Source organism: Heteronotia binoei, chromosome 1 (genome assembly GCF_032191835.1).
Source record: "Heteronotia binoei isolate CCM8104 ecotype False Entrance Well chromosome 1, APGP_CSIRO_Hbin_v1, whole genome shotgun sequence".
Taxonomy (NCBI): Eukaryota; Metazoa; Chordata; class Lepidosauria; order Squamata; family Gekkonidae; genus Heteronotia; species Heteronotia binoei.
In genome coordinates, this window is record NC_083223.1 from 174598465 (window position 1) to 174624491 (window position 26027).

The window sequence follows — 26027 nt, forward strand, 5'->3', positions numbered from 1 at the left end:
TGTGCAAAGATAAAAATATTAAGCTGTAGTACACTAACAAGTGTTCTACTATAATCCATTTAAAATTGGGACCATATGATACAGTTAAAACCATATTTGACTTTGACTCACAGTAAAATTAAAAGTACCTCACAGACCACATTAATATGAGAGTAGGGCATGGAAAGCCAGTTAAGTCTTGGTCAGTCCACTGTAGATTAATGCAAGGCATTATGAGAAGGGGATTCCAAAAGTCAGGGCCCCCAGGCCTGCCTTTTTGAACAGTCTTTCCCTTAAAACAGGTGCTTGAGGTCTCTTCTGACATTATCATTGTACTGATGAAATGGCTGCAACTCAAATGTTGGAAGCCCCAGATCATGTAAGAAGCTCAGTGTAGTGTCTTGGCTTGTTAGAGGAGTTCCTCCCCCAAACTGGGACAATAGTGACATGAGAAGCAGCAGCATGAGCACCTTACATATAGCCTACGGCTTCTTGTATTACTTTCATGGCATGACAGAAAACCATGCTAGAACACTCCTATTCTACAAAGGCTGTGTCAGAAAGGACCTCAGAGCAGACCCCTTGCTTCAGACTACAAAGGACATAAAGGCTGACATAGGGAGCAGCTTGCTTCTAAAGGTATTCTAGACCGAGACTGTTTACAGCTGTAAAAGTAGTGTTATGAAATGTCCCTAACAAATGAAGAATTGGGATGTTATGTCTAGTGACTTGCTCTTGTTAGACAAGCTAGATGCAATCTTTCTTCAGGTACTTGAAGGGCTGTCATATAGAGGATGGTGTAGAATTTTTTTCTGTGGCCCCAGAAGGTAGGACCAGAACCAATGGGTTGAAATTAAATCAAAAGAGTTTCCGGCTCAACATTAGGAAGAACTTCCTGACAGAGCAATTCCTCAGTGGAACAGGCTTCCTCAGGAGGTGGTGGCCCCTTCTTCCTTGGAGGTTTTTAAACAGAGGCTAGATGGCCATCTGACAGTAATGCGGATCCTGTGAATTTAGGGGGAGGTATTTGTGAGTTTCCTGCATTGTGCAGGGAGTTGGACTAGATGACACTGGAGGTCCCTTCTGGGTTTGGGTTAGCCATAGCTCTTGCAGGAGTTGTCCTTGAAAGGGCAGCTGCTGTGAAAGCTCTCTCAGCCCCACCCACCTCACAGGATGTCTGTTGTGGGGGGAGAAGATAAAGGAGATTGTGAGCTGCTCTGAGTCTCTGATTCAGGGAGAAGGGCAGGGTATAAATCTGCAATTCTTCTATGATTCTTATTTTTCAGACTTAACAAATTCAGAATGTTGTGGTGATTTCATTTATTTCAGATATTGCTAATATCAACAAGAAAATGTTACTTCGTGTACCTGTCAGAAGATAATGACTCATGATTAGTTTTCTTGTTAAGACGAGAGCAGCAAACATAAATCAAGAGGCTGTCTTTTGCAGCAAATGATCACATGATTGAAGCAAGACCTTGTGTTAAAGATAGCATGGCCCTTTCTGACTGTATGGTCTTAAAACAAACAGAAATAAAATACATCCATGACCAACATAATTGTAAGATATTCCTGGAATTGTCTTACTTAAATTTTGTCCCTGTCTAATGGATAAGATCTCCTGACATATTTGATGATGCAGGCCATAAACTGTCAGTGGACAATGTTCATACTGCAATGTGGCATAAATGGTTCCTAGAGCTAGATAAAAGCGGTTTTATCCTGTTTTTAGTGTCTCTCTCCATGTTTTCCTTTTTTCCTAGGCAGAAGAAATATTAAGGCAAGAAATAGAGAAAAAAGAAACACCAGCATTGTATTGCTTACTTGGAGATGTTCTTAGAGATCATTTTTATTATGACAAGGCCTGGGAATTGTCACAGCATCGCAGTGCAAGGGCTCAGCGCTCCAAGGGTCTTCTTCACCTTCGCAACCGCAGTTTCAAGGAGTGTATAGAGTGCTTTGAACTCTCCTTACAGATTAACCCTATGCAGGTAGGCTTATATGATATACGTACTGATTTCTGTCATTTAGGTATATATCCTGCACTTGGTTTGCATGTAGCTTCAGTATTCATGGGAAAATAAACAAAACATCAAAGCCAACACTGGCACTTACATTTAATAAATATGCCTAAGACAACCCTTTCAGTCATCAGTTCTCCATAGAGTGGAATACAGAATATACCTTCCTGACATAGGAGTGAGCATTTATTTTGAGATGTACCGCATATGCCTTTGGTTCTTTACCTGCTGCCTCTATGTGGCCACCAGAAGGGAGCTGATTGATGTACGCATTCATGAAGCATGCCTACAATATCACATGATTTTTAACAAATGTAAGCTGGAGCAGTGTGTGTGTTGAAAATATGGTTTGTCCTTTGCTGACACAAAGATCCAAATCACAGGCAAACAATAAGAAATGTTACAGTCATTTACAAGGATCTCTAAAAATTACCCAGTATTAGCCCCATTTTGTAAACAGGAGCTTGGTGATTTTAAAAAATGCCTTAATTAGAAATTTGACTTGCATCACTTCTTAACTGTCCCCTCTCGTGTTGGTAACTCAGTTCAGGGAAACAGTTTGCCATTGGAAACATTCTCTGCATTGTATATTATGTCAGGCTTTAGATTTGTTTTGCAATTGTGAGTGATTTGCCAGATCCCTTTCCAAATGGCACAGTTGCCTACGGAAGTCATGGTTTCTCTCACTCCTCTTTTTCTTTGCAATTATATTTTGCTGTTGGGCCCACTAAAAGCTGCCTCCTGAAAAGGATAAAGATGACTTAAACATATTTCCTGTTATTTTGTGGAAGTACCTTCTCTTCCTTGACAAAACACATCTCTTTCCATAGAATTGTTCCAGTTCTGCCTCATAATTAGACAGAGGCATGAAAAACAAATCATTTTCTTTTTAGGTGGGAACATCCCAAGATCATTTATCTGAGCTTTCACATTTAAGTTTAGGTTTATTAGATTTATATCCCACCCTCCACGCCAAAGCAGGTTCAAGATGGCTCACAGTTCATAATAAAATAATAACAACAAAAACATTTAAATTAAAACATTAGATAAACAATTTGGTGCTAATTTCAGTGCAATTCAAAGATGGCATTCAGTAATCTTAAAACCTCCATTCAATTAAATGCTAGCTGAAATAACATCGTCTTGCACGCCTTACGGAACTATGTAAGGTCTTGCAAGGTTCTGTTCTCCTCAGACTGACATGATTCAGTTGTGTTTCATTATTGGTTTCTGTTAGTTATGGCCCTTTTCAGCAATGCCAGGCTATGCTGAAACTTGCGTTGAAAAAAATAGGAAAAATAAAAATGTTGTGCAGGATTAGTGTCATCTAAAGCACCACGGCTCAAGGTATAATTCTGAGTGAATTACTGAACAGTCATTGAATAAACAGCAAACGAATGAACAGTCACATTGAGGCTTCCTGCTTCCATTCTCAGTATGTTCTTCTTAGGGCTGCCAGGTCCTGCCTTCTTCCCTTGCAGGGCATTTTGAGGGGCATTTTTAAAGGGGGCGGGAATGTCCCCAACATGATGATGTTATGCAGAAGAGATGTCATCGCACTGGGGATGCAGCCCCATGGAAGGTGCCCTCAGCACCGGCTTGCAAGAACTATTAAAATAGTTTTTGCAAATGCCCTGCAAACCTGAATTTCAAGTGGTGAGTAGGTGCTTGTGGCCTCAACTCACAAAAAGCATTTACAAGGTCCCATTTTTGAGAGTAGAGCCCACATGCACCTGAGTTCAGGTGTGCAGCTGGCAGCTGCCCCTTTCCTTCCCCTTCTGCAAGATTTAAAGGTCATTCCAGCTGATTGTTGGGCCATGTCAGTCAGCTGGAAGGCCCTTTAAGAACATAAGAGAAGCCATGTTGGATCAGGCCAGTGGCCCATCCAGTCCAACACTCTGTGTCACACAGTGGCCAAAAAACAACAGCAAAAAACCAAGTGCCATCGAGAGGTCCACCAGTGGGGCTAGAAGCCCTTCCACTGCGCCCCTCCCAAGTACCAGAATACAGAGCATCACTGCCCCAGACAGAAAGTTCCAACAATGCGCTGTGGCTAGTAGCCACTGATGGACCTCTGCTCCATATGCTTATCCATTCCCCTCTTGAAGCTGTCTATGCTTGTAGCCACCACCACCACCTGTGGCAGTGAATTCCACGTGTTAATCACCCTTTGGGTGAAGAAATACTTCTTTTATCAGTTCTAACCCGACTGCTCAGCAATTTCATTGAATGTCTACGAGTTCTTGTATTGTGAGAAAGAGAGAAAAGTACTTTCTGTACCTTCTCTATCCCATGCATAATCTTGTAAACCTCTATCATGTCACCCTACAGTCGACGTTTCTCCAAGCTAAAGAACCCCAGCATTTTAACCTTTCTTCACAGGGAAAGTCTTCCAACCATTTAATAATTCTAGTTGCCCTTTTCTGCACTTTTTCCAGTGATATAATATCTTTTTTTAGGTGCAGTGACCAGAATTGTACAGTATTCCAAATGAGACCACACCATCGATTTATACAGGGGCATTATGATGCAGGAGGTAGGGAGAGGGGTGGCCATGGGTGGTTGCTGTTGGAGGCAGGGTTTCCCTGCTAGTCAGGTGGCCAGCAGCATGCAGAATCCTGTAAAATCAACAGATTCCTCCCACACACTAGGGAACTGGCATCCCCAATTCTGCTGTACTTTCCCAGAGATGAAATTTTACATGTGTGTTTAGATGTGCTTTTCCAAAAGGTGTTATTTCACAAAGAAATGCGATTAGCAGTAATATATATTAGCTGCGTTAGAGTCCAGTCAACTGGAAACTTGTCCTACTGAAAATTTCAATTAACAGGTTAAGTTGTGTTCTCTAGGGGTCTTTGTGACAAATACCACCACTTTCCCCAACACAGATTATATATATCTGTGCCATTCATAATTTGGACAATTCATGTATATTTTAAATATCCATAGACAAAAAGTTTTGTGAGAAATAACATTGCCCGAGAGAAAATGGATTTATTTCAATTATACTTTCAGAATTGTTGTCTGCTGATACTGCAGTGTAATGATTGGAATGAAAACTGGTTGTTGCTGGAGACAAAATATGGCTCCAGAGCAGACTTTTGTTTTGCATATCAGATTTAAATATTATTTTCACCTATACATTACTAGGTGTTGCAACTGAAGTGGTAAAGTCAGTTTATTACCAACCATCTACATTAAAGTACTGGGGAATGTATAAAGCAGCTCAGTGAAGTCTTTAACAGATCTCTAGACCCTAGTTCAGAGTTAGTTTCAAGGTAGTAGCTATGTTGGTTTGCAGTAGAACAGCAAGATTTGAGTCCAGTGGCACTTTAAAGCCCAAGGAAGAATCGCAGAGTACTATCACTAGGGAGTCAAAGTATCTGACAAAGGGAGTTTTGACTGTTAGAAGTTTGGTCTTTATGATGCTACTAGATTTGAATTTTGGTACTTTAGAGTTAGAATTCATAGTTTAAAGTCCTAGTTTCTGATTCTGACATTGGACCTCCCAAATCCCTTAATCTACTAAAAGTGTTTTCTTTTTAAAAAAACAATGTTTGCATCTGTTCAGGCAAGGAGCAGAGCAAGTTTCGTGCTTTTTTTCATACTTTGCCAGAATCATAAGCCTGTCAAATGACTTTTTAAAAAAAATTACTGTGTTTTTTTTTGCAAATGTGTGGACCTCATGGTTGTCAGTAAGAGCCTGACAACATGATGGCAGTATTTCTATTATGGGTTTCCATTGATAAGGTGTTTCTGTTCTATCTGGATGTCTTCTTAAACTTGCTATTCTCAGTTTGCTATATAGCTGTGTACTTCCACCCTTTGCCGTTCCCTTTATTCACCAGGAACAAAATCCTATGAAACCCCCCACAGTTGCAATCAAACAACATTACTCTAGTCAAGTAAACTCCCTTGTACAATTAACTTCTTCCATTTGAAGAATGTATGTTTTATTTGTGATGGAGAAGTTGGGTTAGAATTTTCATGTAGTTTGCCCTCAGGGACACCCTCCCTTCAGTTCAGAAACTGTAAACTTTTAAAATGTTTTTATTATTTCTGAATGACGACCAGTATGAAGTCAGGGTAGTAAAATGAGACAATGCAGGGGATTTTTTGGTTTGTTTTATTAGGCCATATTTTTCTTACCTTAAATAGGCAGCCAATGAGGCTATACATGCTTTTAAAGTAAGCATGCCATTAAATATTTATGGCATTAGTTTGTGAGGGCTTGTTCTCATTATCCCTTTTGTCTCCACAATGTGTTCCTAAGAGTCTCTGGGGGCCACATTTACATGGAGAATATCTTGTCATTTGAGCAAGATCTCCTTGGATAACTCTGTTTCATTACAGGAGTGTTTCCATGATCATAGCAACATTCTTTTCACACTCTATGACCCACAGGTATCTCTCCCCTCACCCCCGCCCCCATATCCTTGGAAAATCAGCCTGTGTTACAGAAGCAAATTCCAATGGGAGAGCTGTGTTAGTCTGTTGCAATGAAAAAGAAAAATTGTGGCATCATAACAGATTTATTGAAACATAAGCTTTCATTGGTTAGAGCCATTTTCTCAGAAAAATATTCTCAGAAAATGAAAACATACCCAAGTGAGAAAAAGAAACAAAAATTGTAAACAGTGGAGCTAAAAGGCAGTGAAATGGCAAGAGTTTGTGAGCTTTCTTTGCAAAACTCAAACCTATATAAGACAAACACAATGAATATTTACATACAGCTATAATGGGTGATAGTAGGACAGAGCCAAAGGCAGCATGTACATTAATGTAATTTCATTAATCTAGTTAGGTTAAGTTATTTAACTTGTAGGATGCTAAAGAAAGAACATTAACAGAAATGCCTCTGTTTATCTCCTGGTTAACCAACTTCCTGGTTGCCAGCAAACAGTTGTTTGCAAAATCTATACAAAACAGAGGTTGGCTGAAATTAGGAAGAGCAAAAGGATGTGAAGAAGAGCACACACAAGTCAGCTTGTTCAGTGTCTGAACCATATCACTGTTTGTAACCTTTTGCTCGGTTATTTCTTCCTTTCAGTTGGGGGTGTGGTTTTCCTTGGGTTGTGCGTACTTAGCTTTGGAAGATTATGAAGGTGCAGCCAGAGCATTTCAACGATGTGTGATGTTGGAGCCTGATGTAAGTAGAATAGATCCAACATTATCCAGTTTTCCTTTGTTTAAAACCTCATTATCTCTTTCATGTCTCTTATTGTGTGAATATGGCATAATGTTCATTGAGGTCTGTGTGTGATAGTGTGACAGAAATGTGCCTGTATATATGCACCCACACACTAAAGGACTGTTTTGACTTAAGCTCAGTAGGGCACTGTTCTCGCCTTTCCTTCCTCCACCTGGCTGTATATGTTCAACAGGCTACATATATCCCAGGGGTGGACAACAGTAGCTCTCCAGAAGTTTTTTGCCTAAAACTCCCATCAGCCCCAGCCATTAGCCATGCTGACTGTGGCTGATGGGAGTTGTGGGCAAAAAAACATCTGGAGAGCTACTGTTGGCCATCCCTAATATATCCCATATCTCCTTCCATGTATAAATGGGTGGAATTCTAGTTTTAAAGTTCTTTTGTTTTGTTTTAATACTCATATCATAAATCAGTGATTTTCAAAGCCTCCCATAAGGACTCCCTATAGTCCTTGATGTTTAGACCTAAAATGAGAAACAGTTTGGTGTAGTGGTTAGGAGTGCAGTTTTCTGGGAAAACTGGGTTTGATTCCCACATGCACCTGCTGATTTGATTTTGAGTCAGTCATGAGTTCTCTCCAGAGCAGTTATTGAGAGAACTCTCTCAGACCCACTTATCTCACAGGGTGTCTGTTGTGAGGAGGGGAAGGAAAAGGAACTGGCAGAGACTGACCATGAGAGAGATCTTGGGGTCGTGGTAGATAATTCACTGAAAATGTCAAGACAGTGTGCGTTTGCAATAAAAAAGGCCAACGCCATGCTGGGAATTATTAGGAAGGGAATTGAAAACAAATCAGCCAGTATCATAATGCCCCTGTATAAATCGATGGTGCGGTCTCATTTGGAGTACTGTGTGCAGTTCTGGTCGCCGCACCTCAAAAAGGATATTATAGCATTGGAGAAAGTTCAGAAAAGGGCAACTAGAATGATTAAAGGGCTGGAACACCTTCCCTATGAAGAAAGGTTGAAACGCTTAGGGCTCTTTAGCTTGGAGAAATGTTGACTGAGGGGTGACATGATAGAGGTTTACAAGATAATGCATGGGATGGAGAAAGTAGAGAAAGAAGTACTTTTCTCCCTTTCTCACAATACAAGAACTCGTGGGCATTCGATGAAATTGCTGAGCAGACAGGTTAAAACAGATAAAAGGAAATACTTCTTCACCCAAAGGGTGATTAACATGTGGAATTCACTGCCACGGGAGGTGGTGGCGGCCACAAGCATGGCCACCTTCAAGAGGGGGTTAGATAAAAATATGGAGCAAAGGTCCATCAGTGGCTATTAACCACAGTGTGTGTGTGTGTGTGTGCGTATATGTATATATATGTATGTATGTATATGTGTGTGTGTGTGTGTGTGTGTATATATATATATATATATATATATATATATATATATATATATATATATATATATATATATTTGGCCGCTGTGTGACACAGAATGTTGGACTGGATGGGCCATTGGCCTGATCTAACATGGTTTCTCTTATGTTCTAAAAGGAGATTTTAAACCACTCTGAGACTCTTGAGTGAAGGGTGGGGTATAAATCAAATCTCCTCCTCCTCCTCCTCTTCTTTGTCTTCTTCTTATAATAATAATAATAAATTTTTATTTCTATCCCGCCCTCCCCACCTTAGCGGGCTCAGGGCGGCTAACAGCGTATTACAAAACATACAGTGATATTATAAAAACATTTAAATCCAACAATATAAAACATCAACAATGAAACTACTAACATTAAAAACCAGTTCAATGATATAATTATTCTGCGGTGTGAATCTTCCGACCGCATTGGCGGCTCCTTAATTCTTGATCTTCCTAACAGTCCGGATGTGCCAGTTTAAAAAGGACGGTCTTGCAGGCCCTGCGGAACTGCTCAAGGTTCCGCAGGGCCCGCACCTCCTCGGGGAGTCGGTTCCACAGAGTAGGAGCCGCACTCGAGAATGCCCGTACTCTGGTGCTCTGATGTTTAATCTCCTTCGGCCCGGGGATGGTCATCAGATTTTTCCCGACTGACCTCAGTGCTCTCTGGGGTTCGTATGGGGAAAGACGGTCCCTCAGGTAGGTGGGTCCTCGGCCATATAAGGCTTTAAAGGTAACGACCAACACTTTGTACTGGACTCGGTATATAATCGGCAGCCAGTGCAGTTCACGTAGCCCCGGCTGTATATGCTCCCGTTTTGGAAGTCCCAACAACAGCCTGGCCGCCGCGTTCTGCACTAGCTGCAGCTTCCGAGTCCGGCACAGAGGTAGCCCCAAGTAGAGGGCATTACAGTAGTCTAGTCTTGAGGTGACCGTTGCGTGGATCACCGTTGCGAGGTCCCGGCGCTCGAGGAAAGGGGCCAACTGCCTTGCCCGCTTCAGATGGAAGAATGCTGACTTGGCAGTGGCTGCTATCTGGGCCTCCATTGATAGTGAAGGCTCCAGTAAAACACCTAGGCTCTTTACCTGGCGCGCTGCTTTCAATAGCGCACCGTCGAAGGCCGGGAGAGCTATTTCCCTTCCCAGGGCGCCGCGGCCCACGCACAGGACCTCTGTCTTCGCTGGGTTCAGTTTCAGCCCGCTCAGCCTGAGCCATGTCGCGACAGCCTGTAAAGCCCGGTCGAGATTCCCTGGTGCGGAGTTGGGCCAGCCGTCCATTAGCAGATAGAGCTGGGTGTCGTCTGCATATTGATGGCAACCCAGCCCAAACCGCCGGGCAATCTGGGCGAGGGGGCGCATATAGATGTTGAACAACATCGGGGAGAGAACTGCTCCCTGAGGCACCCCACAATCCAGTGTGCGCCTCCGGGATCGTTCTCCCCCAATAGCCACCCTCTGTCCCCGACCTAGGAGAAAGGAGGAAAGCCATTGCAGGGCCGACCCCTCAACCCCAATGTCGGCGAGGCGGCGCGTCAGTAGCCGATGGTCGACTGTATCAAATGCAGCCGACAGATCTAACAGCATCAGCACTGCAACGCCGCCTCGATCCAGTTGCCGTTGGAGGTCATCCACTAAGGCGACCAGCACCGTCTCCGTCCCATGGCCCGGCCGGAAGCCTGACTGACATGGGTCCAGGACAGAAGCGTCATCCAGAAACCCCTGAAGCTGCTGCGCCACAGCCCTCTCAATAATTTTACCTAAAAACGGTAAATTAGACACCGGTCGATAGTTCGCCAATTCGGCCGGGTCTGCTGTAGCTTTTTTCAAGAGAGGGCGGACCAAGGCCTCTTTTAGGGATGTTGGAAATTGCCCCTCTAAGAGGGACCTATTTATGATGTCCCGTAAAGGACATCTAAGCTCCCCCTGGCAGGATTTAATCAGCCAAGAGGGGCAGGGGTCCAGATCGCATGTTGTCGGGCGAGCAGCGGAGAGGATCCTGTCGACTTCCTCCAGGCTGAGCGGGTCGAAGTGGTCCAGCACTAAACCTGAAGACAGGCACGGAGCCTCAATTTCACTCACTGTATCCAAGGTGGTAGGCAGGTCTTGGCGGAGCAACGAGATTTTATCTGCAAAATATCTCGCAAATGCCTCACAGCCTATTTCCAATTCTCTAACATTTGGTTTGCCTTGAGGCAACGTTATAAGATCCCCAATTATTCTAAATAATTGTGCTGGGCGCGAGTTTGCAGATGCAATCTTGGTAGCAAAGTATTCTTTCTTTGCAGCCTTGACTGCCATCTCATAAGACTTCATAAACGTTCTATAGGATGTTCTCGTTGCTTCGTCCCGAGTATGCCTCCACTGCCTCTCTAGTCGTCTAAGCCCTTGTTTCAGCCGGCGCAACCCCAGGGTGTACCATGGGGCCAGCTTCGTGCGAGGGCGTAGAGGACGCCGGGGTGCAATTTCGTCGATAGCCCTGGATAGCTGGTCCTGCCAGATCTCCACCAGGTCATCGAGGGAATTGCCAGTGGGCCAAGGATCCCTCAGGGCCGTTTGGAACCGTTCCGGGTCCATCAGGCCCCGAGGGCGAGCCAAAATAGGCTCTCCGCCCATACAGGGTTGGGGCAGCATCCCCATACGGGCCTTAAGGGCTAGGTGATCCGACCATGGTACCGCTTCTACGGCGATATCGTTCACCAAAATCCCGGACGCAAAGATCAGGTCTAATGTGTGCCCGGCCTGATGCGTGGGAGTCGTGACAAGTTGAGAGAGTCCCAGTGTTGCCATGGACGACACTAGGTCCATCGCCTGAGTGGAGGCCGTGTCGTCGGCATGGACGTTGAAGTCACCCAGGACCATAAGCCTCGGGTACTCCAACGCCCAGCCCGCCACTGCCTCCAATAGTGATGGTAAGGCATTGGCCGGTGCGTTAGGCGGACGGTACACCAGCCAAATTGCCAACCCCTCTCCAACATCCCACGCCAGACCGGCGCATTCAATCCCATCAATCTTTGGGCCCGGGAGAGCCCGAAAGGAGTAATCCTCCCGTATGAGTAATGCTACGCCTCCCCCCCGCCCGCTACTCCGTGATTGGTGGAAGACCGAGTATCCCGGGGGGGACATCTGGGAGATGGTTCACCATAGAGTTGGTTCACATGTACAACTGTGGAATAAGCTGTGTGGTTGCACACTATCCCCCTGCCCTTTCTCCTTTTGGTATGAAGAATCCATAGAAGCAGTAATTTGCTTTTAAAGCAGAAATAGCTAAATGAATTTATAGAACTCAGTGAGAAGAGGATGCACATGAATACAAGGCTTATTCACATAGATTTCCTGTTGTGTTCTTAACCAGCTCTTTCAGTTTTCTTATTCAAATCTTTGTTGATATCCTAATGACTTTAAGGAGACTTGCTTTTCTAAGTAAAAAATCTAGCTCATCAGGCCATTGACACAAATAAAGTAACATTCAACTACATTCTGAGGACAGTGTCAGGTCTATGTTTGCCTAATACTTAAAAATCTCAAACTTTTCTTAAGGGGGATACATTAATGTCATCTCATTGTGATGGCTGCATTCAGACTGACTGAAATTTGTTTATGATATTGGACTCAGCAAGACAGTTTGTGATGATGCTGAAGCCAGAAGTGCAGCAGGAGAAATCGTGACACAGTGAATGACTTTGACTATTTCAGCTCCCAGATTCCTATTTATTCATGATTTGGTTTATTCTTGGACTTGCATGTTCTGTGTCTCTTTTCACATGTGGAGCTGAGACTGAGTACTCCCTGATTTGAAACAAACAGCAGTTTGCTTTGAAGTTCAAACTGGATTGCTTGGTGTGCCCACCTTTCTCCTAAGTATCTCTAGTCCTAAGGCAGGTAAAAATAATATAAAAATAATTTGATAAACAGTTAAAACAGGAACAAAACATTTAAAACTACTCTAGAAACACATTATGTCCTCACTGTTCCCCCTTTTCCTAGGCTCAGGTTGGCCCCAGAGCTCTAGTAATAAATGTTGTATGCCCTGCCAGAAAGCCAGGAGCATAGAAGCCCCTTAGGCTTTTCCAGGAGGCTGTTCCAGAGGTATGGGTTGTGTTCCCTGCCAGAAAGCCAGGAGGATAGAAACCCCTCAGCCTTTTCTGGGAGGCTATTCCAGAGGTATGAGGTAACCACTGAAAACACTTAAGCCTGTGCCTTAGACAAACATGTTACTGACAAGAGACCTTGCTGAAAAGGACAAAACTGCCACATGGGAATGTACAGGGAGAGGTGATCCTTCAAGTGCTTATTTTGTCATGTTCTCAGGGCACAGGCAGAAGGGAGTCTAAAGCTGGTCCGAAGTCAAAGTTCAGGAAGTCAGTCAGGAGCCGAGTCACCACGGCAAAATCGCAAACCAGAAGAAGTCAGTGTCCAAAGCCAAAGGCTCAGGGTGCCAAGGAATTCAAACCGGTCAGGAACTGGAATCAGGAAGGAGCGTGGATGCAAGCCAGAGAATCAACTTGTTGCTTCTATGAGGTTGCCAAGTCCCAGGCGTGAGTTATATGGGAGCCTCAATCAGCCTGCTCCCTGGGTGGCCGTAGTTCTCCTAGTACTCAGGGCTTAAGAGATCGAAGTATTGGCACGCTGCATGCCTGTGTTCTGCCAGTGTTTGGCGAAGACGGCAGCGCTTTCTTGAGATGGGAGGGGGAGAGCTTGGAGGAGACTGATTGTCAGCAGCCAGGGCGGGTGCCTGAAATGTGGGGAGAGTGATTGATGGGCTAGCTGTTGGTTCTTCCTGGTTTGTTAACCCTTCCAGCTTCCCCTCCTCAGGGCTCATGACACATTTTGACAATTTGTAGTTTGTTCGTTGTGCCTATAATCTGGGATTCTAAATGAAGGGGAGGGAGAGGAAGCCTACAGACCAGAGGACAAAGAAAGTATGTTCTTCTTATGGGTGAACAGATCATTCAACAGGCCACGATTTCTTCTGCTGCAGTGGTTTTATACCAGATGATGTCAACAGCAGCAAAAACTGGCTTAGAGAACAATAATATTCTAATTAATACATTCCAATGGAGGTGACCTAACCAAAAGCAAGAAAGGGGACAGTTAAATATCTGCTTCTAACTCTTCTCTTGAAATCAGTGACACTTAACATTTTAAACATTGGCTTGATTTTGCTCATTTATTTGATTTGCTCTATTTTAAATGGTTATTTCTTTTCTTTTTTGTAGACAAGCTTTGAAAATAAAAGTCCAAATATTTTCAGTTTTAAAATATTTCTCTTACGAATGTTAAATTAATCCTCTTATTGTATGTGTTTTGACTGTAGAATGCTGAGGCTTGGAACAATTTATCAACTGCATATATCAGACTAAAGCAGAAGTAAGTACATCAAAGAGATTAGTGATGCCTGCTTCTAAAGAAAATAGTGCTGTTTTTCTCTTTTCTGTTTCCCCAGTGGCTTCCCACTGCTGTACATGCACACTACTCTTGTTATCTGATTTGATCCCCCTGTAGTTCAGGCTTCTTGTTTGACCTCCCACCATGTGCCATTAGAAGGACAAAGATTATATCACTAAAAAGATTTGAAAAGCAAAAAACTATTTAGATGTACATCCCCTAGCACTACAATCAATAATTTATTATGCAGGGTACTGTTGAGTGCAGCTACCAGCTTCCTGGAGCTGTAGAAATATAGGGGAGGCTTTGCTCTGTGTCCTGTCCTTCATAGCTGCTAGAGTACATGGGCAGCTCTCATTATGGAATGTTCTTGCATCTCACTGATGACTTTTTAGTCTCAGGAAAGCCTGTTTTTTTCCAAAAGCTTTTCCCAAAGCCATTCTATATTGTATTTAATGACTACAGTGTGTTTCAACGATGGAACTTTTATCCTGGTGATTTATTACTGTTTAACTGTTTATTTAATTTTCAGCTTTTAGCCTGTCCTCCTCAGAAGCAGACTGTTGAGCAGGAAACACTCAATCTACATTCTAGTTCTGAAAAAAGGTGATGTCAAGGATTGCAGCAGCTGTTAGGCCATCACATTAATTTCTCACACAAGCAAAATGATGCTCAAAATCTTACAACAAAAAATTATTAGCATATTTTGAAAGAGAAATGCCAGATGTTCAAGGTAGATTCAGAAAAGGCACTAGAGATCATATTACAAATTCAGATTGGTTGCTGGAACATACAAGAAAATTTCAAAAGAATATCAGTTTGTTTTTTTATATCAAAGATTTCAGGTTTTCATGGCTGGTAACATCATTAGGGTTTGTAGAATCTTTCGAGTACATTCAATGCACAGCAGCCAAGAAGGTCAGAGCGCCTGCTCCGGCTGCAACGCCACTGAGGATGTTCTCCGCAGCTGAAAATGAAACGTCTGGAAGAAAAACTTTCTCCAGTAGAACACAGCACTTGGGCCCAAAAGATTCTACAAACCTTAATTTTTTTTATAGATTACAGCAAAGCCTTTGACTGTCATGCATGAAAAAGCTGTGTGTGGTTTTAAAAGAAATGAGTGTGCCACAACATCTGATTGCTTTGCTGCATAACCTAAACTCTGGACAAGAGGCTGTTTTGAGGAAAGAATATGGAATTGGGATTGCCAGTTGTCAAAGGTTTCAGACAAAGATGTATTTTATCTCCCTGTCTCTTTAGTCTACATGCAGAGCATAGCATAAGGAAAACTGGATTACATTTAGATGAAGATGGATTGAAAATTGGTGGAAAGTTTGAGATACGTAGATGTCACCACATTAGTGGCAGAAAAGAGTGAAGAATTGAAATGACTACTGCTGAAGGTTAAAGCAGAAAGTGGCACAGCAGGATACAGTTGAACATCAAGAAGACAGAAGTAGTGATTATTGAAGAATCACACAGCTTTAAGGCTGATGATGAAAAAATTGAAATTATTCAAGATTTTCTATTCCTTGGCTCAGTCATCAGCCAAAAGGGAGACTTGCAACCAAGTAATCAGGAGATTGGGAAGGGCAGGAGGCTTTGGAAGTCTTTGTTTATTGAAATGTTTATAACCTGCCTTTCCTCTTGCTTCAGGGTAGCTTACAATAAACAATAGTTTAAACATCCCCAGCTAAAAACAAAGATTAAATGACAAACCTAGGTCCTCCCTCTCTCTCCCCCCTTAATAAGATGTCTGCTATTCAAAAGCCCTGGCAAAGAAGGCAGGCCTTCCAGAGCCCCCCTAAAGATTTCCAATGAGAGGGCCATCTCACCTCTTCAGTCACAAGGTTTTTTTTTATTTTTGTTGTAAGCTGCTTCAGGTTGCATGTAAGTATTTGTATGGGGCTATCTTCTCTCATATGTTCCTGCCTGGGAATTAAGATCACAAGGAGAGACCCTCCTGACTGACATCAGTTAAAGAAGCTTGTTTGGTGGGTACACAAGAGATGGCCATTTCAGTGGCAGCCCCACAATTTTGGAACAGCATCCCCAGGGTGGTGCACCTAACACCCCCACTTTTGACCTTTAGGGTGTAGTTAAAGATGGTTTTATTTAGGACTACATTTGGTTTTGTTTACTAGCAATCCTTAGTAGTGATATTAAATTTTGGTGCTTATGCTTTTAATTATTCTGTGTGTTTTATCTTTGTATGCTGCATTGAGCTCTCTAAAGAAAAAAGGCAGCTAATGTTTTTTAAAAAATAAAATGAAATCTGCCTCCGTTCCTGAGAACAGGAAGGTAGCAAATGTCACCCCCATCTTTAAAAAGGGTTCCAGAGGAGATCCGGGAAATTACAGGCCATTGAGTTGGTAAATACCGGGAAAGTTGGTAGAAACCATTATCAAGGACAGAATGAGTAGGCACATTGATGAACACGGGTTATTGAGGAAGACTCAGCATGGGTTCTGTAAGGGAAGATCTTGCCTCACTAACCTGTTACAGTTCTTTGAGGGGGTGAACAAACATGTGAACAAAGGAGACCCAATAGATATTGTTTACCTTGACTTCCAGAAAGCTTTTGATAAAGTTCCTCATCAAAGGCTCCTTAGTAAGCTCGAGAGTCATGAAGTAAAAGGACAGGTCCTCTTGTGGATCAAAAACTGGCTAATTAATAGGAAGCAGAGAGTGAGTATAAATGGGCAGTCTTCGCAGTGGAAGACAGTAAGCAGTGGGGTGCCGCAGGGCTCAGTACTGGGTCCCATGCTCTTTAACTTGTTCATTAATGATCTGGAGTTGGGAGTAAGCAGTGAAGTGGCCAAGTTTGCAGATGACACTAAATTGTTCAGGGCTGTGAGAACCAGAGAGGATTGTGAGGCACTCCAAAGAGATCTGTTGAGGCTGGGTGAATGGGCGTCAATGTGGCAGATGAGGTTCAATGTGGCCAAGCGCAAAGTAATGCACATTGGGGCCATGAATCCCAGCTACAAATACAAGTTGATGGGGTGTGAACTGGCAGAGACTGACCAAGAGAGAGATCTTGGGGTCATGGTAGATAACTCACTGAAAATGTCAAGACAGTGTGCGATTGCAATAAAAAAGGCCAACGCCATGCTGGGAATTATTAGGAAGGGAATTGAAAACAAATCAGCCAGTATCATAATGCCCCTGTATAAATCAATGGTGCGGTCTCATTTGGAGTACTGTGTGCAATTCTGGTCACCGCACCTCAAAAAGGATATTATAGCATTGGAAAAAGTGCAGAAAGGGGCAACTCGAATGATTAAAGGTTTGGAACACTCCCTATGAAGAAAGGTTAAAACGCTTGGGGTTCTTTAGCTGGGAGAAATGCCGACTGTGGAGTGACATGATAGAGGTTTACAAGATAATGCATGGGATGGAGAAAGCAGAGAAAGAAGTCCTTTTCTCCCTTTCTCACAATACAAGAACTCGTGGGCATTCAATGAAATTGCTGAGCAGTCAGGTTAGAACGGATAAAAGAAAGTATTTCTTCACCCAAAGGGTGATTAACTGGAATTCACTCCCACAGGAGGCCGTGGCGGCTACAAGCATAGCCAGCTTCAAGAGGGGATTGGATAAAAATATGGAGCAGTGGTCCCTCAGTGGCTATTAGCCACTGTGTGTGTGTGTTTATATTTTGGCCACTGTGTGATACAGAGTGTTGGACTGGATGTGCCATTGGCCTGATCCAACATGGCTTCTCTTACGTTCATATGTTAATAGCATCATTGAAAATGGAAAATTAATTTGAAGGCATTTAATTTAAACATGATATACTTAAAAGTATCTTTGTATTGTACTTCAGGGATATCCAGGGAGAAACAGGCAACTTATTATTAACTTCATGAAGTAGATAGATGTCAGTGTTCATAATAGGCTGTTCTTTCTCTTCTTTCTAGAATGAGCCATTAATAAATCTTGTAAAGGCAACTGATTTTTTTTTTTAGCTCAGTATGCTTGTTTAGTGTATGTAGCGATGTCTGGTATGGACACATTGTTTGATAACACAGTTTCCCCCTGACATTCAGTATTGTAAATAAGCTAGGATAATTTTGAGTTCCTTGGACTGTCCCATTAATCATTTGACAGAAGAACACAATTTTAAAAAACAAGGGGGTGAAATCAACGTTTTCTTTTTTAAAACTCATGGTTTTAGCTTTGTTTTTCCTTATATAGCTGAGAGCCATTTATCTGCTCTCTGTAAACAAGCTGAAAATGAGAAAACCAACAGGGAGTTCGCACAGTTGTGGACACAGGAAACAAATTGCAAAGAAAATGCATTGAACCAAAAGCCATAAATAAGTTCAAGAGACACTTAGACATATTTATGGAATGTAGGGACTGAAAGATGCAGTTGCTACACAGACTACAAGGAGTATAAAATAGATATAAAAAGATACAAGCTTCTTTGTTCAAGAATACTTTTTTGAACAAATGTCCTTCTTAGCAACTTCCAAAGCTTATGTAAAAAGAGTCTTGGAGAAACTTTACAGCCAGTTATCAAAATGAATAAAATTGGACTGCACCATTAAAGTACACCAGATTTACTGCACCTTGGAAAGAAATTTAGGAATTTTCTGGCTGCCTCTAAAAAGCAGTTGCTGGGGTGGGAAGAACAATATGTACCAGGGCCACAGTGCTGGGAATTTAAGTCTTTCTCTAGCCTATTTTCTGATCAAAATCCTTTTTACTCTAAAGACAGGTATCGTATGAGGTACCTGGGGTGAAGAACAGCCTTGGGGAACCCTTTTTTCATAAGGGAATCCCTTGTCCAATACCATGGCCCTGATGCATCACCTTTCTCTACCCTGCAACTTCTTATGATACACCAGAAGATATATCAAGAATTTATATATCATGAAACATCAGCATGTAGCCATACTGGCTTGAGAGTCACTTTTCTGCACACATATCACAGGGTTACAGAAACAACTCCCATATTGCTGTGGCTGTGTTGGAAAGGGTGTTCATCAATATATTTGTATGGTGAGCACAAATAAAGCTTACAGTGTGAAATGGGCTATTGTTCAGAAGGGATTGTCAATATTTTTGTGAATTTAGTAGAATGACTACTATATATGTCATGTTTCTGACTGTATTTAATTTTGAAGAATCTCAGCACACAAACAGAAATTCTTTGATGACAAAGTAAAATGCTTTTTTTGTTTTATTAACTAGGATCAAAGCATTCCGGACCCTTCAGGAAGCGCTCAAATGTAATTATGAGCACTGGCAGATTTGGGAAAATTATATTCTTACCAGTACAGATATTGGAGAGTTTTCAGAAGCTATTAAAGCTTATCACAGGCTTATGGATTTACAAGAAAAGTACAAAGATATCCAGGTGGGATATGTTTTCATTTACATTCAGGTGTCCAGTTTATAAATTTCATATGTGGTTTATGAAAATCCTGTTTGAGTCATACTTCATTAAATAGGCTGTCCTCTGTTTTACAGCGAAGGCTCCAGGAATGTGTTTCCACTATTAAAAAAAAAGTTTCAAGCAGGCATAGGAAAACCTGTAAATTCAGTTACTTCATAGCCATGGTATTTTTGGAAAGTACATGCAGTAAAGGGGGGGGGGGGTGAACCTGAAGGTGGATACACCTTGCCTTTGTATATTAACCAGTTTCAGAAGATGTGGAACACCTCCCTTTCATCCTCTCCTTTACATGTTGATAATAGAGGAAAACATGAAAGTAGAAGAGCATGCTTGAACAATTTCTATCTTGTGTTATAATGGTTGGATAAAGAAACAACCAAAATCGTTCAGTCTTCCACACCTTCTCCTGTATTCTTTGTTGGCTAGCTCACCAGAGATAGACCAGGGTTTTTGTTTTTTTGTTTTTTGGGGGGGGAGGGGGGCGGATTTCATAGTGGGACCAGATGCTTCCCATGAGCTGTCTTACAGTGTGTTTCAAGCCTGGCAGTATGAGTACACTCATCTTATATAGAGAAATATCATCTGACTAGATACAACTTTTATTATCCTAGTTTTCCTTTCTTGCTTTCAGAAATTCATTTGATTTAAAACAGTTCTTTCCTCTGCAATGTACAAATTCCATATATTATGCTTGATATGTAGGCTGCCAACTCTGGTGTGAAACATTCCTGAAAATTTGGGGACAGAGCCTGGAAATGATAAGTGTTTGGGGAAGGAAATGAGCTCAGCAGGGATGTGATATCACAGAGTTTAGCCTCCATAGCTGCCATTCCCTCTAGGACTCATCTCTGTAGTCTGAAGAAGATCAGTTGTGATTGTTGGCAAGCTTCAGGCTCCACCTATGCTACAAGGCTCATGTCTGGAAACTTTTGTAATGGAAGGGCAAAAACAAAATGTGCTTGCTTTTGAATTTCAGTGTTGGCATGTTTTTATGCAAGGTATTTCAAAGCTGAGGAGGAAGCAGAATTAATGTGGTCGTGAGACACAGTTTCCTTGTTTTTAAGCTTTAACATAGGAAGGCATTTACAGCATGGTGCCCCTATAGATTCTTGGCTTATCATGTGAGAGCTGATCTCTAAAACCATTTTGCCTGCCTGAATTCTCTCAGCTTTGTTGTGAGCATCAAAGCAGCTTGTGAACATGTTTTGACAGGCTGAATTTTATTCAAAGGAGCTTTGGAACTAGATTAATAGCAGCTAAGATGTTTGAAAGTATAGATTTTTGCTTTTAGTAAATTGATAGGCATTACAAAATAGGGTGGGAAGGAACAAAAATAGAGTAATTAGATTACTTTTTGCAGTTATCAACATGAAGTACATACTTAGTGGACTGGCTACTGTATATACATTTAAAAATGTTTGAAATTGTCTGTTTCTCAGTTAATGACTTTAGTAATGGACATATTTTGCTTCTGGTACCACATCCACATTTTCAAATTTGTATGTTAGTATGTTTTGTTCAGTACAGTATTAAAACTGTTGACCTGTAGGATATTAGGGCTTTACAGAATAAATGATGTAGTTCCTTAATGACCTTGTCTGAATCAAAATATGCTTTTCCTCTTGTGGATCAAAAACTGGCTAATTAATAGGAAACAGAGAGTGAGTATAAATGGGCAATTTTCTCAATGGAGGATGGTAAGCAGTGGGGTGCCACAGGGCTCAGTACTGGGTCCCATGCTTTTTAACTTGTTCATTAATGATTTGGAGTTGGGAGTAAGCAGTGAAGTGGCTAAGTTTGCAGATAACACTAAATTGTTCAGGGTGGTGAGAACCAGAGAGGATTGTGAGGCACTCCAAAGGGATCAGTCAAGGCTGGGCGAGTGGGTGTCAATGTGGCAGATGAGATTCAATGTGGCCAAGTGTAAAGTAATGCACATTGGGGCCAGAAATCCTAATTATAAATACTATAAATGTTCAGACAGTGTACGATTGCAATTTAAAAAATGCCAATGCCATGCTGGGAATTATTAGGAAGGGAATTGAAAACAAATTATCCAGTGTCATAATGCCCCTGTATAAACTGATGGTGCAGCCTCATTTGGAATACTGTGTACAATTCTGGTCACCCACCTCAAAAAGGATATTATAGCATTGGAAAAAGTCCAGAAAAGGGCAACTAGGATGATTAAAGGTTTGGAACACTTTCCCTATGAAGAAAGGTTAAAACGCTTGAGGCTCTTTAGCTTGGAGAAACATTGACTGCGGGGTGACATGATAGAGGTTTACAAGATTATGTATGGGATAGAGAAGGTAGAGAAAGAAGTACTTTTCACCCTTTCTCACAATACAAGAACTCGTGAACATTCAATGAAATTGCTGAGCAGTCGGGTTAGAACTGATAAAAGGAAGTTCTTCTTCACCCAAAGGGTGATTAACACATGGAATTCACTGCCACAGGAGGTGGCGGCAACTATAAGCATAGACAGCTTCAAGAGAGGATTGGATAAGCATATGGAACAGAGGTCCCTCTGTGGCTATTAGCCACAGCGTATTGTTGGAACTCTCTGTCTGGGGCAGTGATGCTCTTTTGTATTTTTGGTGCTTGAGGGGAGGCACAATGGGAGGGTTTCTAGCCCCACTTGTGGACCTCCTTATGGCACTTTTTTTTTGTTGGCCATTGTGTGACACAGAGTGTTGGACTAGATGAGCCATTGGCCTGATCCAACATGGCTGTTCTTATGGAGCAGGGGTACCTGTGGGTACGGGGTGAGGTATTTGTGAATTTCCTGTATTGTGCAGAGTATTGGACTTGATGACCCTGGAGGTTCCTTGCAGCTCTATGATTCTGACAGGACAAGTGAATTTCTATTCATTTTCCTGGATCTCTCCATGGTATTTGATACAATTGTAAATGGTACATTTCTGGACAACCTTGTCAAGATGGGTTTGGGATGCCTCTTTGAGGTGCATGCTTCCTGAAAGACAGATCACAGCTTCTGTACCTCATGGTGTTTGTACTATGGAGTCCGTCTTACAGCCAATATGACTTTATGTCTGTATTAAGCCTCTGAGAGATGTTATTCAGAGTTTTGGAGTGAGAGGTTATCCTTTTGGTATCATTAGTATGCAGATACTTAGTTCTGCTGGTCCTCTCCATCTGAGTCTAGAAGAACAGTTAATGTTCTGATTCAGTTTTTAAAAACAGTGGTGAACTAGGTAGCTTTGAATAAAATGAAGCTGATAAAATCCAGAAAGGACAATGGTACTTATTGGTCAGGAATTAGGTATTCAGTTTGTTCTGGACAGGTTTGATCTCCCCATGGAGAAACAACTTTTTAGTTTGGGAGTGCTTCTGGATCCAGAACTGCACCTGAATATCAGTAGAAGTAAGCAGGAGTATATTTTTCCAATTGCAACTGATTTAGCAACAGCATTCTTTTCATGGTAGGAGGGTTTTGACCTTGCACAAGTTGATAGCTTGTATATCAGACTACTGGCAGTGTGGACCCTGAATGGGCTTGAATTGGAAATGTGTAGATTACATATGTTTAAAGTAGTAGCTTACTTTTTTTCTGGTGGACCACTGGGCTCATATAATGCCATACTTAAAATAGCTTCACTGGTTGACTGATTCTGGGGTGAATTCTAGATGTTGGTTCTTATTACTTTTAAAGACTTTTACTTTTACTTTTTTTTATCACTTTTACTTTTAGTTGGTGATTCGATCCTTAGGCAAGTAGACAGCTGGGTGGCAAAACCACGTACTGACCATATGGTGACTTGCCTGCCTGGTGCGAAGGTAGCGGACATTACGTGTGTAGTAGATAGGCTGATAGACAGTGCTGGGGAGGAGCCAGTGGTCGTAATGCATGTTGGCACCAATGATGTGGGGAAATGCAGTCGTGAGGTCCTGGAGGAAAAATTTAGGCTGCTAGGTGGGAGACTTAAGTCCAGGACCTCCAAGGTAGCCTTCTCAGAAGTGCTACCTGTTCCACGTGCAGGGCTGGAGAGACAGGCACAAATTAGAAGTCTCAATGTGTGGATGAGACGATGGTGTAAGGAGGAAAGGTTTAAGTTTGTTAGGCACTGGGATGCTTTCTGGAACAAGTGGAAGCTGTACAAAAAAGACGGTCTCTAGTTGTCCCCAGATGGAACCAGTCTGCTGGCGCTTAAAATCAAAAAGGTGGCAGAGCAGTTTTTAAACTAAATCTTGGGGGAAAGCCGACAGGAGATGAAATGTCTCAGGTTCGAGAGGACTCATCTCAAAGAGATGAAGGGTTAGCTGTTACTTTTCTACCGGATAATAGATCAGAGAATGGACTGCCTGCCAGAGTCTTGAGGCGGCAGAAGAAAGGTTGCGGGCCTAACTTGCCTGGGAAATTATAGATGTTTGTTGGAATGTTTAGTGTTGGGAGAAAACATAGACATTGTGGGAATTTCAGAAACTTGGTGGAATGAGGAGAATCAGTGGGACATGGTGATTCCTGGATATGTTATATCAGAAGGATAGGGAGGGAGGGGTTGGAGGTGGGGTGGCTCTGTATGTCAGAGAGGGCATACGGTCCAGTAAGACTGAGTTCAGAGAATTAGATTCCTTTCTAGAAATGCTTTGGGTTGAAATAGAGGGCCCAGGAGGAAATTTAACTATGGGAGTTTATCGTCCACCAAATTAAAAGATAGAGGACGACTATAATATGATGGAAGGCTTAAAAATAGTGGCTAGATGTAAAAACTGTGTCATCATAGGTGATTTTAACTACCCGCAGATTGATTGGGTCAATATGTGTTCTGGTTGAGAGAAAGAGACTGAGTTTCTAGATGCTCTCAATGACTGTGCTATGAAGCAGATGGTCTCTGAACCTACCAGGGGTGGGGCGATCCTGGATTTGGTCCTAAGTAATGCCCAAGACTTGGTGAGAGATGTAAAAGTGCTCGCACCGCTTGGGAGCAGTGACCATAATGTTATTGATTTCACCATTTGTATAAATAGAGAGTTGCCCCAAAAGACCAGCACAACCACGTTTAACTTTAAAAGGGGTAAATTCTCTGAGATGAGGAGGCATGTGAATAGGAAACTGAAAGGAAAGGTAAATAAAGTCAAAACCCTTGGGGAAGCTTGGAGGCTATTTAAAACTAAAATCCTAGAAGCTCAGATAAAATATATACCACAAGTTAGGAAAGGCAGAAACAGGTATAAGAGAAGGCCTGCATGGTTAACAAACAAAGTAATGGAAGCTGTAAAAGGTAAGAAGGACTCCTTTAAGCGGTGGAAAGCTGGTCCAAGTGAGATTAATAAAAGGGAACACAGGCTGTGGCAAATCAAATGCAAGACTGTGATCAGGCAGGCAAAAAGGGACTATAAGGAGCATGTTGCAAAAACATAAAACCAACAATAAAAATTTCTTCAAATATATTAGAAGCAGGAAACCAGCCAGGGAGGCAGTGGGGCCCTTGGATGACCAAGGGGTAAAAGGATTACTGAAGGAGGATAGGAAAATAGCTAAGAAGCTGAATGCATTTTTTGCCTCCATCTTAACTGTGGAAGATGAGAAGTGTTTGCCTGCTCCAGAACCACTTATATTGGAAGGGGTGTTGAAAGACCTGAGTCAGATTGAGGTGACAAGAGAGGAGGTCCTAGAACTGATAGACAAATTAAAAACTAATAAGTCACCAGGTCCGGATGGCATACATCCAAGAGTTCTGAAAGAACTCAAAGTTGAACTTGTGGATCTTCTGACAAAAATATGTAATCTTTCATTGAAATCTGCCTCCGTTCCTGAGGACCGTAAGGTAGCAAATGTCACCCCCATCTTTAAAAAGGGTTCCAGAGGAGATCCGGGAAACTACAGGCCAGTCAGTCTGACTTCAATACCGGGAAAGTTGGTAGAAACCATTATCAAGGACAGAATGAGTAGGCACATTGATTAACACGAGTTATTGAGGAAGTCTCAGCATGAGTTCTGTAAGGGAAGATCTTGCCTCACTAACCTGCTAGAATTCTTTGAGGGGATGAACAAACATGTGGACAAAGGAGACCCGATAGATATGGTTTACCTTGACTTCCAGAAAGCTTTTGATAAAGTTCCTCATCAAAGGCTCCTTAGCAAGCTCGAGAGTCATGGAGTAAAAGGACAGGTCCTCTTGTGGATCAAAAACTGGCTAATTAATAGGAAGCAGAGTGAGTATAAATGGGCCACTGTGTGACACAGAGTGTTGGACTGGATGGGCCATTGGCCTGATCCAACATGGCTTCTCTTACGTTCTTCTGTTCTTAAAGACTTACATGATGTGGACCCAAATGCTTGATGGAACATCCCTCCTGGCAGTGGTAAACTTGTGATCCATATGTAAGCTGGGGCACAACCTTGCCTTGAAAACTTTCAGTTTGTAGGGGTATTGGAACCCTGGTGAGTGTGGGAAAATCTTAATATTGCTAAAGCAAATTTGGGCAGATTCTGTTACCTGAGCAGATTGACCAGCCCAATGAACCAGATGCTTAAAAGGCAACACCTTGGTAATTGAACACTTTAACCTATGCATATGCGATAGGCATTTATTTATTTATCTATCTATCTATCTATCTATCTATCTATCTATCTATCTATCTATCTATCTATCTATCTATCTATCTATCTATCTATCATCTATCATATTTATATC

The 26027-nt window shown here is 42.1% G+C and overlaps 1 protein-coding gene across 1 annotated transcript in view; it reads left to right on the forward strand.

Moving 5' to 3' along the window:
• Window positions 1–26027, forward strand: part of TTC27 (tetratricopeptide repeat domain 27) — a 169336-nt gene that overhangs the window by 108186 nt on the left and 35123 nt on the right. The window contains exons 13-16 of the mRNA XM_060244359.1: window positions 1743–1970; window positions 7051–7149; window positions 13891–13943; window positions 19161–19326. Of these exons, the coding sequence (XP_060100342.1) occupies window positions 1743–1970; window positions 7051–7149; window positions 13891–13943; window positions 19161–19326 (546 nt within the window). The remainder of the gene's footprint in view (window positions 1–1742; window positions 1971–7050; window positions 7150–13890; window positions 13944–19160; window positions 19327–26027) is intronic.